General features: G+C 36.7%; 1 protein-coding gene across 8 annotated transcripts in view; it reads left to right on the top strand.

Moving 5' to 3' along the window:
- Positions 1 to 13033, top strand: part of LOC129804328 (dynein heavy chain, cytoplasmic) — a 47044-nt gene that overhangs the window by 2429 nt on the left and 31582 nt on the right. For 4 of the 8 annotated variants that reach the window (XM_055851549.1, XM_055851558.1, XM_055851532.1 and 1 more), the window contains exons 2-6: positions 2265 to 4281; positions 8024 to 8129; positions 8503 to 8541; positions 8794 to 11835; positions 11893 to 12439. In XM_055851549.1, the coding sequence (XP_055707524.1) occupies positions 2265 to 4281; positions 8024 to 8129; positions 8503 to 8541; positions 8794 to 11835; positions 11893 to 12439 (5751 nt within the window). The remainder of the gene's footprint in view (positions 1 to 2264; positions 4282 to 8023; positions 8130 to 8502; positions 8542 to 8793; positions 11836 to 11892; positions 12440 to 13033) is intronic. The other 4 variants (XM_055851588.1, XM_055851596.1, XM_055851568.1 and 1 more) reach the window with 1 other exon arrangement.

The following is a 13033-nucleotide window of genomic DNA, read 5'->3' as shown; positions in this document are numbered from 1 at the left end:
AAGGATTTTAAGCGCACTACCTTCGGACAACTCAAACTGCGAACAAGTCATTTTTTTTAACTTTTTTTTTATGAATTTGGCCTATTATAATTTTATATTTAAATAACTAATCCAATACGCTAAATTTACTGACAAGAAACATAGGTCAATTAAATTAAGAACTTAAAAATAAGTTGCCCGAAGCTTGAGTCCTCCGAATTTACCGCTATGTTCCCTACTGCTCTCTGTGGGGTTGAAGCAGTAAAATTTAAAATTTTAACTATATTAATTTGTGAAATAGAAAAATAATTTTGTTTTAGAAAAGCATCGATTTAAATTTTTTTATTAGTTTTGCATCTTTCGAAATTTCAAATTTGAATCTTTTAATGATTTATTTATTAGAATATTAGAATATTCATTTTTAATCACAAAATAGGGTTCATCCCTCTTACAATTGTGATAAAGAGAAAAAAATTAAAAGAAAACTAACAAAAAATACATTTATTTAGTTTATTTAACACGATTTTTTTGGGAATCAGTCGATTTCTGGATAATGCCGTATTGGTGTTTGACTTGAAGTCTTTAAAGAACTCTCTGATAAATTGATCCTGAAATGATCTCCTAAAGGCAGGAGAAGTAAGAAGGTTCTCAAAGGACCAATGCAATGGTCAATGAGGGTGGCTTGATAGCTCGGGGTTGGCAGAGCAATCGCGAAATAGCAGAATTTTGGGGTAATTGAGACCAAGGGGTTTTACTTCAACTGGCGAGCGTTAGCGCTTTATCCGTAGTTGAAGTATTGAAGAAAAGAGATTTATCTCAAGCGCACCGCGTTCGCAAATAGATCTCTTGGAAAGATTAACTAGAACTGGAACTCCGGAACATTATTAAAACACGTCAGTTGAGTTAAATTTATTTTTCCTTCCCTGCTGCATCACCTTACCTTCTAGAGGCTAATATGCACGAGCAGTTGCTTTTTCAAGAGGAGAAATTTTAAAGGCGTTTATTCTCAATTTTTTTCTGTTTATAAAGTAAAAACTCTTAGTACTAAATCCCCTAAACAAAGTGGAGAGAGAAAGAAATTCCCGAAGCCATCGATATACATGCCCACCTTATGTGGGGAAAATAATATATAATAAGTCAGCATAAATTGTAATGAACTGATCTATGGCAATGGGAAATTTTCACTTTATTCTTATGAAAACATACAAAAGTAAACTGTTAATAAAAACCAAACTATGACCCAAATTATTTTCTGATCTTCATTATCTAACGATTTAATAGTGTAAAAATATATCCCAAAATGAATAAATTCCCTATGATTATTCTAAATGCTAAAAAAACCCCATTGAATATTGATAATTTTCTTCTTGCAATAAAAGTTAACATGTATTTATCTTAGCTATTTAAATACATTCATAATTATTTTCTTCTAAACTAAAAACCCATGTTCACTGTGTGAACAGATCCATTGAAGTGATCCTCGGCTTTTCCTGACACCTTTCAAAATCAAGTTTTTTGAGCTTTTTTTGCATATTTCTGAAGCTCTTTGTGTGATTTTTTTTTCATTTTCCATTTGCAAATGCCCTTGAATTATGCATTATAACGATTTTCAAGGTCAAAGGTTCAAACGACCCTTCACGGCATGCTTCATTCGTTTGAAACAATTCAGATTCTATTAGAAAGGTCTTTGAATCCCTGCCAAGTCTTCTAGTTTGTTTAATTTTAAAGGTTTATAAATGATTCATACCTAGAATTAGTAGAAACATAAAGGACGAAAGGGCTGATTTTGATATGAATGACTTTCGAAAAGATAAAATTTTGGTATAATTAATTAATTATTTGTTATTAATTAACTTACTTATAATAATTAATTTATTAATTATTATAAGTAAGATAACATTTTTATTATCCCAAAATTCTGTGTAATGATTGCGTCGACCGCCGTCTTATCATTACCAGCCTCACCTTGTAAATGTCAAAAACCCTGTGTCAGTAAACTGGTATATATTTTCAAATAGGCAATACATGAGAAAAATTATCTGGAGTTAGCTTTAGTTTATAAATGTTCGACAAACAATATGCCCTACTTCCTTCGTGGTGACTAGATAACTTCTTTTCGATAGCATCGACTTTACACAGTCGATTTTGAAAAATTTAAACGATAGCAGTACTTTTTGTAGCTAATGCAAATATTTTTCAAAAGTCACATTCTATAGGAATGTCACACAATAGTTCGATATTATCGAAAATCTTATTCGATTTTCGTTCTTCCTTTGCTTCCGCAGAGGACGAAAATGATCAAACGCCAGAAGGCGATGAAGAGAAGGAATTGGTGACTTACTACATCAGCAATGAAGTCATCTACTCCAATCATCGTATGACATCTCTGGTTTGTATCAAGCGAGGAAGTGTCGTTGAGGCTGATAAGACCATTCACAGTCAAGTACGCCTCATTAATTTTTCCGAGGGATCTCCCTATGAGACCCTTCATGCCTTCATCAGCAAATCCCTGGCTCCTTACTTTAAGAGTTACATCAAGGAGTCAGGTCGTGCTGATCGTGATGGTGACAAAATGGTGCCGAGTGTTGAGAAGAAATTGGCCGAATTGGAAATGGGTTTGTTGCATCTTCAACAGAATATTGATATTCCTGAAATTTCTCTGATTGTCCATCCAATTGTCAGTCAAACCATTAAAAAATGCGCTGATGATGGGTATAAGGCAAAAGTGGGTGATTTTGGGGATAAAGTTGAGGATTCGTCATTTCTCAATCAACTTCAAAATGGGGTCAATCGATGGATTAAGGAGATACAGAAGGTGACGAAACTCGATCGTGATCCTTCCAGTGGTACGGCTCTTCAAGAGGTGTCCTTCTGGTTGAATCTCGAACGTGCATTGCATAGGATTCAGGAGAAGAGGGAATCGTTGGAAGTGACTCTTACTCTTGATATTCTGAAGCATGGAAAGCGTTTTCATGCAATTGTTTCATTTGACACGGACACTGGATTGCAGCAAGCACTAGCAATGGTAGCTGACTACAATCCCCTGATGAAGGATTTTCCCATCAAGGATTTACTCTCGGCCACGGAATTGGAGAAGATTAGGTCAGCTGTTCAGTCGATTTTTTCGCATTTGCGCAAAGTCAGGAGCACTAAGTATCCGATACAGCGTGCATTGAGGCTCATTGAGGCCATTTCGAGGGATTTGGGGCAGCAATTGCTGAAGGTTCTGGGCACCAGGAGACTCATGCATATCCCCTTTGATGAGTTTGAACGTGTGATGAATCAGTGCTTTGAGGTATTTAGTTGCTGGGATGATGAGTATGACAAGTTGCAGGCCCTTATGAGGGATATTGTCAAGAAGAAGCGCGATGAGCAGTTGAAGATGGTTTGGCGTGTTACGCCGGCGCATAAAAAACTTCAGGTGCGCATGGAGAATATGAGGAAGTTCCGGAGGCAGCATGAACAACTGAGGACTGTCATTTTGCGTGTCCTGCGTCCATCGCGTCAAACTGAAGGAGGCCAAGGGGACAGCATTACCGATTCCAAGCAACCCTACAGCTTGGAGGCTACTGATGCCAATGCCATTGAAGAAGTCAATTTGGCCTATGAGAATGTCAAAGAGGTTGAATGTTTGGACATTACCAAGGAAGGTACAGAAGCCTGGGATGCAGCAGTGAAGCGCTATGAGGAGCGCATTGATCGTGTAGAAACAAGGATCACAGCTCATCTTCGTGATCAATTGGGCACGGCAAAAAATGCCAATGAAATGTTTCGAATCTTTTCACGATTCAATGCTCTGTTTGTGCGTCCGCATATTCGTGGGGCCATCCGGGAGTATCAGATTCAGTTGATTCAACGTGTCAAAGATGACATTGAGGCACTTCATGAGAAATTCAAAGTGCAGTATCCGCAGAGTAAGAGTTGCCGGATATCCAATGTCAGGGACTTGCCTCCAGTTGCGGGATCAATAATTTGGGCTCGTCAAATTGACAATCAACTGACGATGTATCTCAAGAGAGTGGAAGATGTACTTGGCAAAGGCTGGGAGTCCCATATTGAGGGACAGAAGCTCAAGAATGACGGTGATAGTTTCCGTGCCAAGTTGTCGACCTTTGAGGTATTTCAGGATTGGGCGAGGAAGGTGCAGGAGAGAAATTTTGGCATCAGTGGACGTATCTTCACCATTGAGTCCAGTCGCTCTCGTACCGGTCGTGGAAATGTCCTCAAGCTCAAAGTCAACTTTCTCCCGGAGATCATCATGTTGTACAAGGAGGTTCGCAATTTGAAGAGTCTAGGATTTAGGTGAGTCTAAATTTTCGTCCTTTTGATTTATTATTTTTCATCTGTTACTATTTTCTTCAGGGGCATGACATTTCCTATGTTTCCCATATGTTTCTAGCGTGCCGAAAAAACTTTTGGGTTTATTAGCTGTTTTCTGTCAGTGTAGAATGAATTTTCAAAAAGTATAAATGCAAAATAAAAGCCAACTTAATATTGAATAGGCAACCGAAAATCACAAAGTGGCAACCTACGTAGTTTCGGAGATATCTCGTGAAATGTGTGCGAAAACAGGGAAAAATTTAGACTAAAATTGGTTGCATTTTTCATAGCTAATGTCACCCCCTGATTTTCTTAAAGAAAAAACAAAAAATACAATTTTTTATTAAACAAAAAAAAAATAAATTGAAAAATATAGCAGTAATTTTTTATATTACGCCTGGCACACCTTTTAGTTCAGGAAAATTTTATAAAATCAAAATTGACATCCTTTTCTAACTTAAAAATTTTGCATCCTTCGCACCCTTCTTCTTCTTTCGAATATCATACAGAATTGAATTTAGATCAGTCTAATTTCGAGACCGCAAAAGTGGGATAGAAAGCAATACTGATCAAATTCAATTTTTATGGCTCCGGCACATCTTTTAGATCAGAAAAATTTCATGAAGTCGAAATTCGAAGCCCTTTCTTTCTCACATCCTTTGCATATGTCTATCTCATTCTCTTGCACTCTTCTTCTTCTTTTAAAAATCACACCAAATTCAATTTCAATCAATCGAATTTGGTATGCGAAAGAACGAGATAGTCATATGCAAAACATGTGAGAAAGAAAGCTATGGGAATTTTGTCTTCATGAAATTTTCCTGGTATAAAAGGTGTGCCGGAGCCATTACTGACAAATTTTTATGGCTCCGGCACACCTTTTAGGTCAAGAAAATTTCATAAAGTTGAAATTCGCATTCTTTTCTTTCTCAAAACTTGCATATAATCTATCTCACTCTTTTGCACTCTTCTTCTTATTTTAAACATCACAACAAATTCAATTTAGCTCAAACGAAATTGAAGTACGAGGGAATAAGATATATATTATGCAAAACTTTTAAAAAAGAGAGGGATGTAAATTTTGATTTTATGAAATTTTCCTGAACTAAAAGGTGTGCCGGAGCCATTAGTGATCAGTTTGAATATTTTATTGAAACAATTTTCTTACTATTTTTTATTGAGAAAATTTGATGTTTTTTTTTACAAGAAAATGCATTTTTTACCAAATCTTAAACTATTAACTAAAAAAATGTGTTTTTTTATTGATCAATAATTTTATTTTATTTTTTTTTTGTATTTACCAAACGGGAAATTTCCTATGGCTCCGGTATACCTTTTATATCAGGAAAATTTCATGAAATCAAAATTTACATCCCTTTCTTTCTCACACGTTTTTCACGTCTAACTCATTCTTTCGCTCTCCAAATTCGATTGAACTAAATTAAATTTATTGTGACGTTTAAAAAAAGAAGAAGAGTGTGAAAGTATGAGATAGATATATGCAAAGCGTCTTAGAAAGGAAAGGATTCGAATTTCGTCTTAATGAAGTTTTCCTGATCTAAAAGGTGTGCCGGGTCCTTTATGATCAAAATTGATTCTTTTCTCAGTGAAATGTAACTTTTACTGAATATTTCACAAATCATATAAGGTCCTAATTCATATCTGTTATTTTTTTATTTTTACCAGTTGATAGGATTTTTTTTTTATTGATCGACGATGTGGTATTTTTGAATACATAGATGAATATATTTCGGATCTCTAAACATTTGATTTTTGGTCAAAATAGACCACAAGGCCTAAGACCTTGGTAAGGGGGGAAACAAAAAAAATCACAAATCAGAGACCATATTTTCTACTGTTCTGACTAGAACTATCTTTTTATTGAAAAAAATTGATAATTTATTTTTAGTAGGAAATTATGATTTTTATTGGCTAACTTTGGTTTATTTACTGATCAAATTTGTTTTTTATGTGTCTAACACACCTTTTAGATCAGGAAGATCATAAAGTCATCAAGAAGTTTAGATGATGAAATCGAAATTCGAATTCCCTTCTTTCTCACTCGCTTTGCATATGCCTATCTCATCCTCTCGAACTCTTCTTCTTCTTTTAAACATCAGATAAATGAGATAGACAAATGCAAAACGTGTGAGAAACAAAGGGATGTGAATTTGGATTTCATGAAATTTTTCTAATTTAAAAGGTGTGCCCAAGCAGATTTGTTATTTTTTTACAAAAATAGTTTTTTCTCTCCAGTTTGAATATTGATTTTTATATTGACTAAACCCATTTTTTATGTCTGACACGACATTTATATCGAGAAAATTTCATGAAATCAAAATTTAATAAGTAAATGATTAAAATATTAGGAATACGCAAAATTAGTTCCATGTTGGAATAAAACGAACGAAAAATTCCATAAAAATTAAATGTTTTTGCCTATTCAGCTCAAATTTTGTTATATTTTAAGAAACACATAGCAAAGGGAAACTTACTGCAATTCATTAAATAATTGAATAAGTTTTTTTTAGTCCAGTCTTCATCATGGGTTTCCAAAATACATTCATAATGCTTCAAGCAACCCATTTCGATTTAGTAAAATTAGATTTGATCATTGTCCACTTGGAATATCTGAAGCACACCTTTGATGATGCTTTAAATTAACATTTTCCGTGTTGCAGAATTTGTGGATTTTTCTGAAATTAAAATATTTTCAACTTAATTTCACACAACAATTTTGATTTTTAATTTAGATTTAGAGTACATGTAGATGGATTATATCCGGTATGTAAACGATAGAAGTAACGGCTCTGACACATATTGACACATCTTTTAGATCGAGAAAATTTCATGTAATCGAAATTCATATCCCTTTCTTTTTTAAAATATTTTGTATATATCTATCTATCCCAGTCTTTCGGACTCTTCTTCTTCTTTTGAACTTCACATCAAATTAAATTTAGTTCAATCGAATTTTGAGTGCAACAGAATGAAACATTTGTATGCAAATTATTTGAGAAAAGAAGGGATTTGAGTTTCAATCACATGAAATTTTACCGATCTAAAAGGTGTGCCTGAGCCATAAAGAAATAATTTCGACCAAAAAAGATTCGTTCGAATTCGAAATAATTTATTTCTAGTGTTTTTTCATCAAATTTAGTTTTTAATCGCTCCGACACACCTTTTATCAGGAAAATGTCATAAAGTCAAAATTCACATACTTTTCTTTCTTAAAAGTTCTGAATGTCTATCCTACTCTTTCGTACTCTTCTTCTTCTTTTGAACATCACACTAAATTCAATTTAGTTCAATATAATTTAGTGTCCGAAAGAATGGGATACAGTTATGAAAATCTTTTGAGAAAGACGGGGATGCGAATTTAGATTTCAGGAAATTTTACTGATCTAAAAGTGTACCGGAAGCGTCGTAATGGTTAAATTACCTAAAGACGTAGTAGTTCCGGAATTATGGTGCTGTTCCAATGAATGATAAGGGGAAATCTTCTGAATATGTTTTTTTTAGTACATGGCTGTTCTCATGTGCTTCTGCATAATCAACTTTTCTTTGTATTGGGTCTTGTCACGACTCAGTTATCTTTTGTTGAATTTCAATTGGAATCTTATTCATTTGGAATCGATCTGATTCGAATTGGAAACCCTGATGTTGTTTTCGTCATTTTCCTTATAAGTTGACATATTTTGCATAATTTCAAATTGGATTTCAGGGTTCCACTGGCAATTGTGAATAAAGCTCATCAAGCCAACCAAATCTATCCTTTTGCGATTTCTCTGATTGAAAGTGTCCGAACTTACGAACGAACTCTGGACAAGGTGAGTACAATATTTCTTTTTAAGCCCTATTATCTTATTTTTTTATCACAGAGTGTGGTGCTATAAATTTTTTTCAAACACATTTTCCTATAAATAAATACCTACACTTTTGAAAACAAAGAAAAACACCGCAGTCATCATTTGTTCAATATTACAAAAATGAGCTTAGATTGCTTCAAGTATAATTTATCCAAAGGCAGAAGACAGAGGAGATAGATAGAGAGAGAAAATGGCAAATTTATCTCTTTATTGTTTTTAAAAAATATATGCTAATTTTATATGTGTTCACATGAAATTAGTGTAGTGAAGAATGAGATTAAGAACGAAAAAAAAGTACCACAACATTTTTTCTTCTGTATATTTTTACATGCAGCTAACAAATAGGAGTTTAGCACATAATTCCGTATTTAAGGTAGTTTTCATTTCTTTTTCCAAGTCTTCAAAACATATATTTTTCTTTTTTTTTCTAAATAAATAGAGGAATAAAAAAGCTTCGCACGTTTGAAGAATTTTGTTAAATAGCTTCTGGTATTTCTTAGCATAAAACTTTATTTGCAATTCAATTTATGTTTTATGAGAATTTGCATATTTATGATATTGAAATTCCTTTTTTTGTGGATTTTTTCTCTTTGTGCAAAACAAAAAAACAAAAATGTGCGGATAGATTGAAGATCGTGCTAGTATTGTTCCCCTTGTGGCTGGTTTGCGTCAAGATGTTCTGGCATTGATCTCTGAAGGGATTCAATTGGTGTGGGAGAGCTACAAATTGGATCCGTATGTTCAGCGTCTGTCGGAGTGTGTTGTGGCATTTCAGGAGAAAGTTGAGGATTTACTTGTGGTTGAGGAGCAACTTGATGTAGATGTTCGTTCACTGGAGACATGTCCCTACAGTGCAGCAACTTTTGCGGATATTTTGTCAAAGATTCAACATGCTGTTGATGATTTATCACTCAGGCAGTATTCGAATCTTCATGTTTGGGTGGCTAGGTTGGATGAGGAGGTTGAGAAGAAGTTGGCAGCTCGTCTGCAGGCTGGTATTCAGGCATGGACTGATGCATTGACGGGAAATAAGAAGGAGGTTGATTTGTCCATGGATACTGATGCACCAGTTTTGCCAACTCATAAACCTGGCGGAGAACCACAGATTCAGAATGCTATTCATGAGATTCGTATTACAAATCAACAGATGTATCTGTATCCATCAATTGAGGAGGCTAGATTTCAGATTATGCAGCAATTGTTTGCATGGCAGGCAATTGTAACGTCTCAGACGCGTCTACAGAGTTCTCGGTATCAAGTTGGTCTGGATAAACCGGTGTCACAGACATACAGAAATCTCCTGACTAAACTTCCAACTGGTTCGGAAACCATTGAACATGCCTATGAGGCAATTGAAGGGAAGATTGGAGAGGTACGTGTGTATGTTGACGAATGGTTGCGTTATCAGAGTCTGTGGGATCTTCAACCAGATATCCTATACGGACGTCTTGGAGAGGAAATTAATTTGTGGATTAAATGTTTGAATGACATCAAAAAATCTCGTACAACCTTCGATACATCAGATACGAGACGAGCATATGGACCTATTGTCATTGACTACGCAAAGGTTCAGGCTAAAGTTACATTGAAGTACGATTCATGGCATAAGGAAGCTCTCAGTAAGTTTGGAACACTTCTCGGCAACGAGATGACAACGTTCCATGGAAAAGTGTCAAAGTCTCGTAGTGACCTGGAGCAGCAGAGTATTGAAGCAGCTAGTACATCAGATGCCGTTAGCTTCATCACTTACGTGCAGTCACTGAAGAAGGAAATGCTGATTTGGGATAAACAAGTTGAGGTCTATCGTGAGGCTCAGCGAATTCTCGAACGTCAACGCTTCCAGTTTCCCAATTCTTGGCTTCACGTTGACAATATCGAGGGTGAATGGTCGGCTTTCAATGAGATCATGAAACGCAAAGATTCAGCCATTCAGACTCAAGTGGCTAGTCTTCAAGCTAAGATTGTTGCTGAAGATAAAGCCGTTGAAACTCGTACTGCGGACTTCCTCAATGATTGGGAGAAGAATAAGCCTACAGGTGGAAGGATTCGTCCTGATGATGCTCTGCAGCAGTTGCAATTGTTTGAGAGTAAATTCTCCCGTCTCAAGGAAGAACGAGACAATGTGGCTAAGGCCAAGGAAGCTCTGGAACTTCAAGAGTCCGCCATTCAGAACAACAGCGGTGAGAGGATGAATGTTGTGCTGGAAGAATTGCAGGATTTGCGTGGAGTCTGGAGTGAGTTGTCAAAGATTTGGACACAGATTGATGAGACGCGTGAGAAGCCATGGTTGTCTGTTCAGCCTCGTAAGCTCCGCTACTCCCTCGAGACAATGCTGAGTCAGCTCAAAGAACTCCCAGCTCGTCTAAGGATGTACGAGAGCTATGAATATGTAAAGAAACTCCTTCAGAGCTACATCAAAGTCAACATGTTGATCATCGAGCTGAAATCTGATGCTCTCAAAGAGCGTCACTGGAAACAACTCACCAGACAGCTCAAAGTCAACTGGATTCTGTCAGATTTGACCCTAGGTCAAGTCTGGGATATCAATCTCCTCAAGAATGAAGCGATCGTCAAGGATATCATCCTTGTGGCTCAAGGAGAAATGGCTCTTGAAGAATTCCTCAAGCAAGTTCGAGAATCTTGGCAAAATTATGAATTGGATTTGATAAATTATCAGAACAAGTGTCGAATCATCCGAGGATGGGATGATCTGTTCAACAAAGTCAAGGAACATATAAATTCAGTGGCAGCAATGAAACTCTCTCCCTACTACAAGGTCTTTGAGGAGGAAACACTAACATGGGAAGAGAAACTGAATCGCATCAATGCTCTCTTTGATGTTTGGATTGACGTACAACGACGCTGGGTGTATCTAGAAGGAATCTTCTCGGGAAGTGCTGACATCAAAACTCTGCTTCCAGTTGAAACATCCAGATTCCAGAGTATCAGTTCGGAATTCCTGGGATTGATGAAGAAAGTTGCTAAATCTCCAAAAGTAATGGATGTTCTCAATATCCCAGCTGTACAGCGTTCCTTGGAACGTCTAGCTGACTTGTTGGGCAAGATTCAAAAAGCCCTTGGAGAGTATCTTGAACGTGAACGAACATCTTTCCCACGATTCTACTTTGTGGGCGATGAAGATCTTCTCGAGATCATTGGCAACAGCAAGAATGTTGCACGTTTGCAGAAGCACTTCAAAAAGATGTTTGCAGGAGTTGCTTCAATAATTCTCAATGAAGATAACACCGTTGTCCTTGGAATTGCTTCTCGTGAGGGTGAAGAAGTTAAATTTGTTCATCCCGTTTCAACCGTTGAACACCCAAAGATCAATGAATGGTTGAGTCTGGTGGAGAAAGAGATGCGATTCACTCTGGCTTCGTACTTGGCTCAAGCCGTTCAGGACATCAAACAATTCAAAGATGGACAGATTGATCCACAAAAGTATATGGAATGGTGTGACAAGTATCAAGCACAAATAGTTGTACTAGCAGCTCAGATTTTGTGGTCAGAAGATGTAGAATCTGCTCTACAGCAGAGTTCTGAAAATTCAGGAGCAAAGAATCCTCTGAATCGTGTTCTGGCCACTGTAGAAGCAACACTCAATGTTCTGGCGGATTCAGTGCTTCAGGAACAGCCAGCTCTGAGGCGAAGGAAGTTGGAGCATTTGGTAGGTTCTTTATAATCTTTCAGGTCGACAATAACTTCAATTGTAAATCACTTCCAGATCAATGAATTCGTTCACAAAAGAACTGTTACGCGTCGCTTAATTGCCAACAAAGTGACCAATCCCAAGTCCTTCCAATGGCTCTGTGAGATGCGTTTCTACTTTGATCCTCGGCAGACTGAAGTGCTGCAGCAATTGACAATTCACATGGCAAATGCCAAATTCTTCTATGGCTTTGAGTATTTGGGTGTTCAGGATCGTCTGGTACAGACTCCACTCACAGATCGATGCTACCTTACGATGACTCAAGCTTTGGAATCACGTCTCGGTGGATCACCATTTGGACCGGCAGGAACGGGCAAGACAGAGTCCGTGAAGGCTCTCGGACACCAATTGGGCCGTTTCGTATTGGTGTTCAATTGCGATGAGACCTTTGATTTTCAGGCCATGGGAAGAATCTTTGTGGGATTGTGTCAAGTTGGTGCTTGGGGATGTTTTGATGAATTCAATCGTCTGGAGGAGAGAATGCTCTCAGCGGTGTCTCAACAAATCCAGACAATTCAGGAAGCTCTGAAATCTCATCAGGACAGCAACAAAGATACTCCAAGTAAGATACCAATTTACTTTTTGCATAACTATAGAGTTCTGTAACTATTTTCAAATGGGAGGAGATTATTATTTAACTAACTCCGCCTACGAATAATTTAAGGTCATGAGTTTTTACAGAGTTTTTGATAGCTAGTTGTAAAATATTCATTATCAATTTTCAACATATACGAAAAACGTTAGATCCAGAACTTAAGCATTCTTTCAAAATTGTCATCCATTGGAAAATAAGCCACGCCTCTTTTGTATCAGGAAGGGAAATATTGGAAACAAACCGATCCAATACGATTTTAAGGACATATTACTCTATCAATCTTTGTTGTAATAAGCCGACGTTAATTGCAATCAGCAATAGGGAAATCCGGAAGTCATCGGGAAGAGACAATCACTCAGGGAAACACATCAACTATCTCCAGAGCTTTCGGCTCGGTTTCCAAGCCTTCATCAGTGGTCAAGTCTTGCATTTTTTCTCTGAGACTCGTTCAGGGTTTTGGTCAGGATTACAACAGGTCATGAGAGGGAACGGGGGCACTATTCTTACACTGTTTTTTACATTTTTTTTGTAATATTTGGCACAATTTTCGGATCTTCTTCT

Source organism: Phlebotomus papatasi, chromosome 1, assembly GCF_024763615.1.
Source record: "Phlebotomus papatasi isolate M1 chromosome 1, Ppap_2.1, whole genome shotgun sequence".
Taxonomy (NCBI): Eukaryota; Metazoa; Arthropoda; class Insecta; order Diptera; family Psychodidae; genus Phlebotomus; species Phlebotomus papatasi.
The sequence above is the reverse complement of the archived record's forward strand: the minus strand, read 5'-3'. Positions and strand labels throughout refer to the sequence as shown.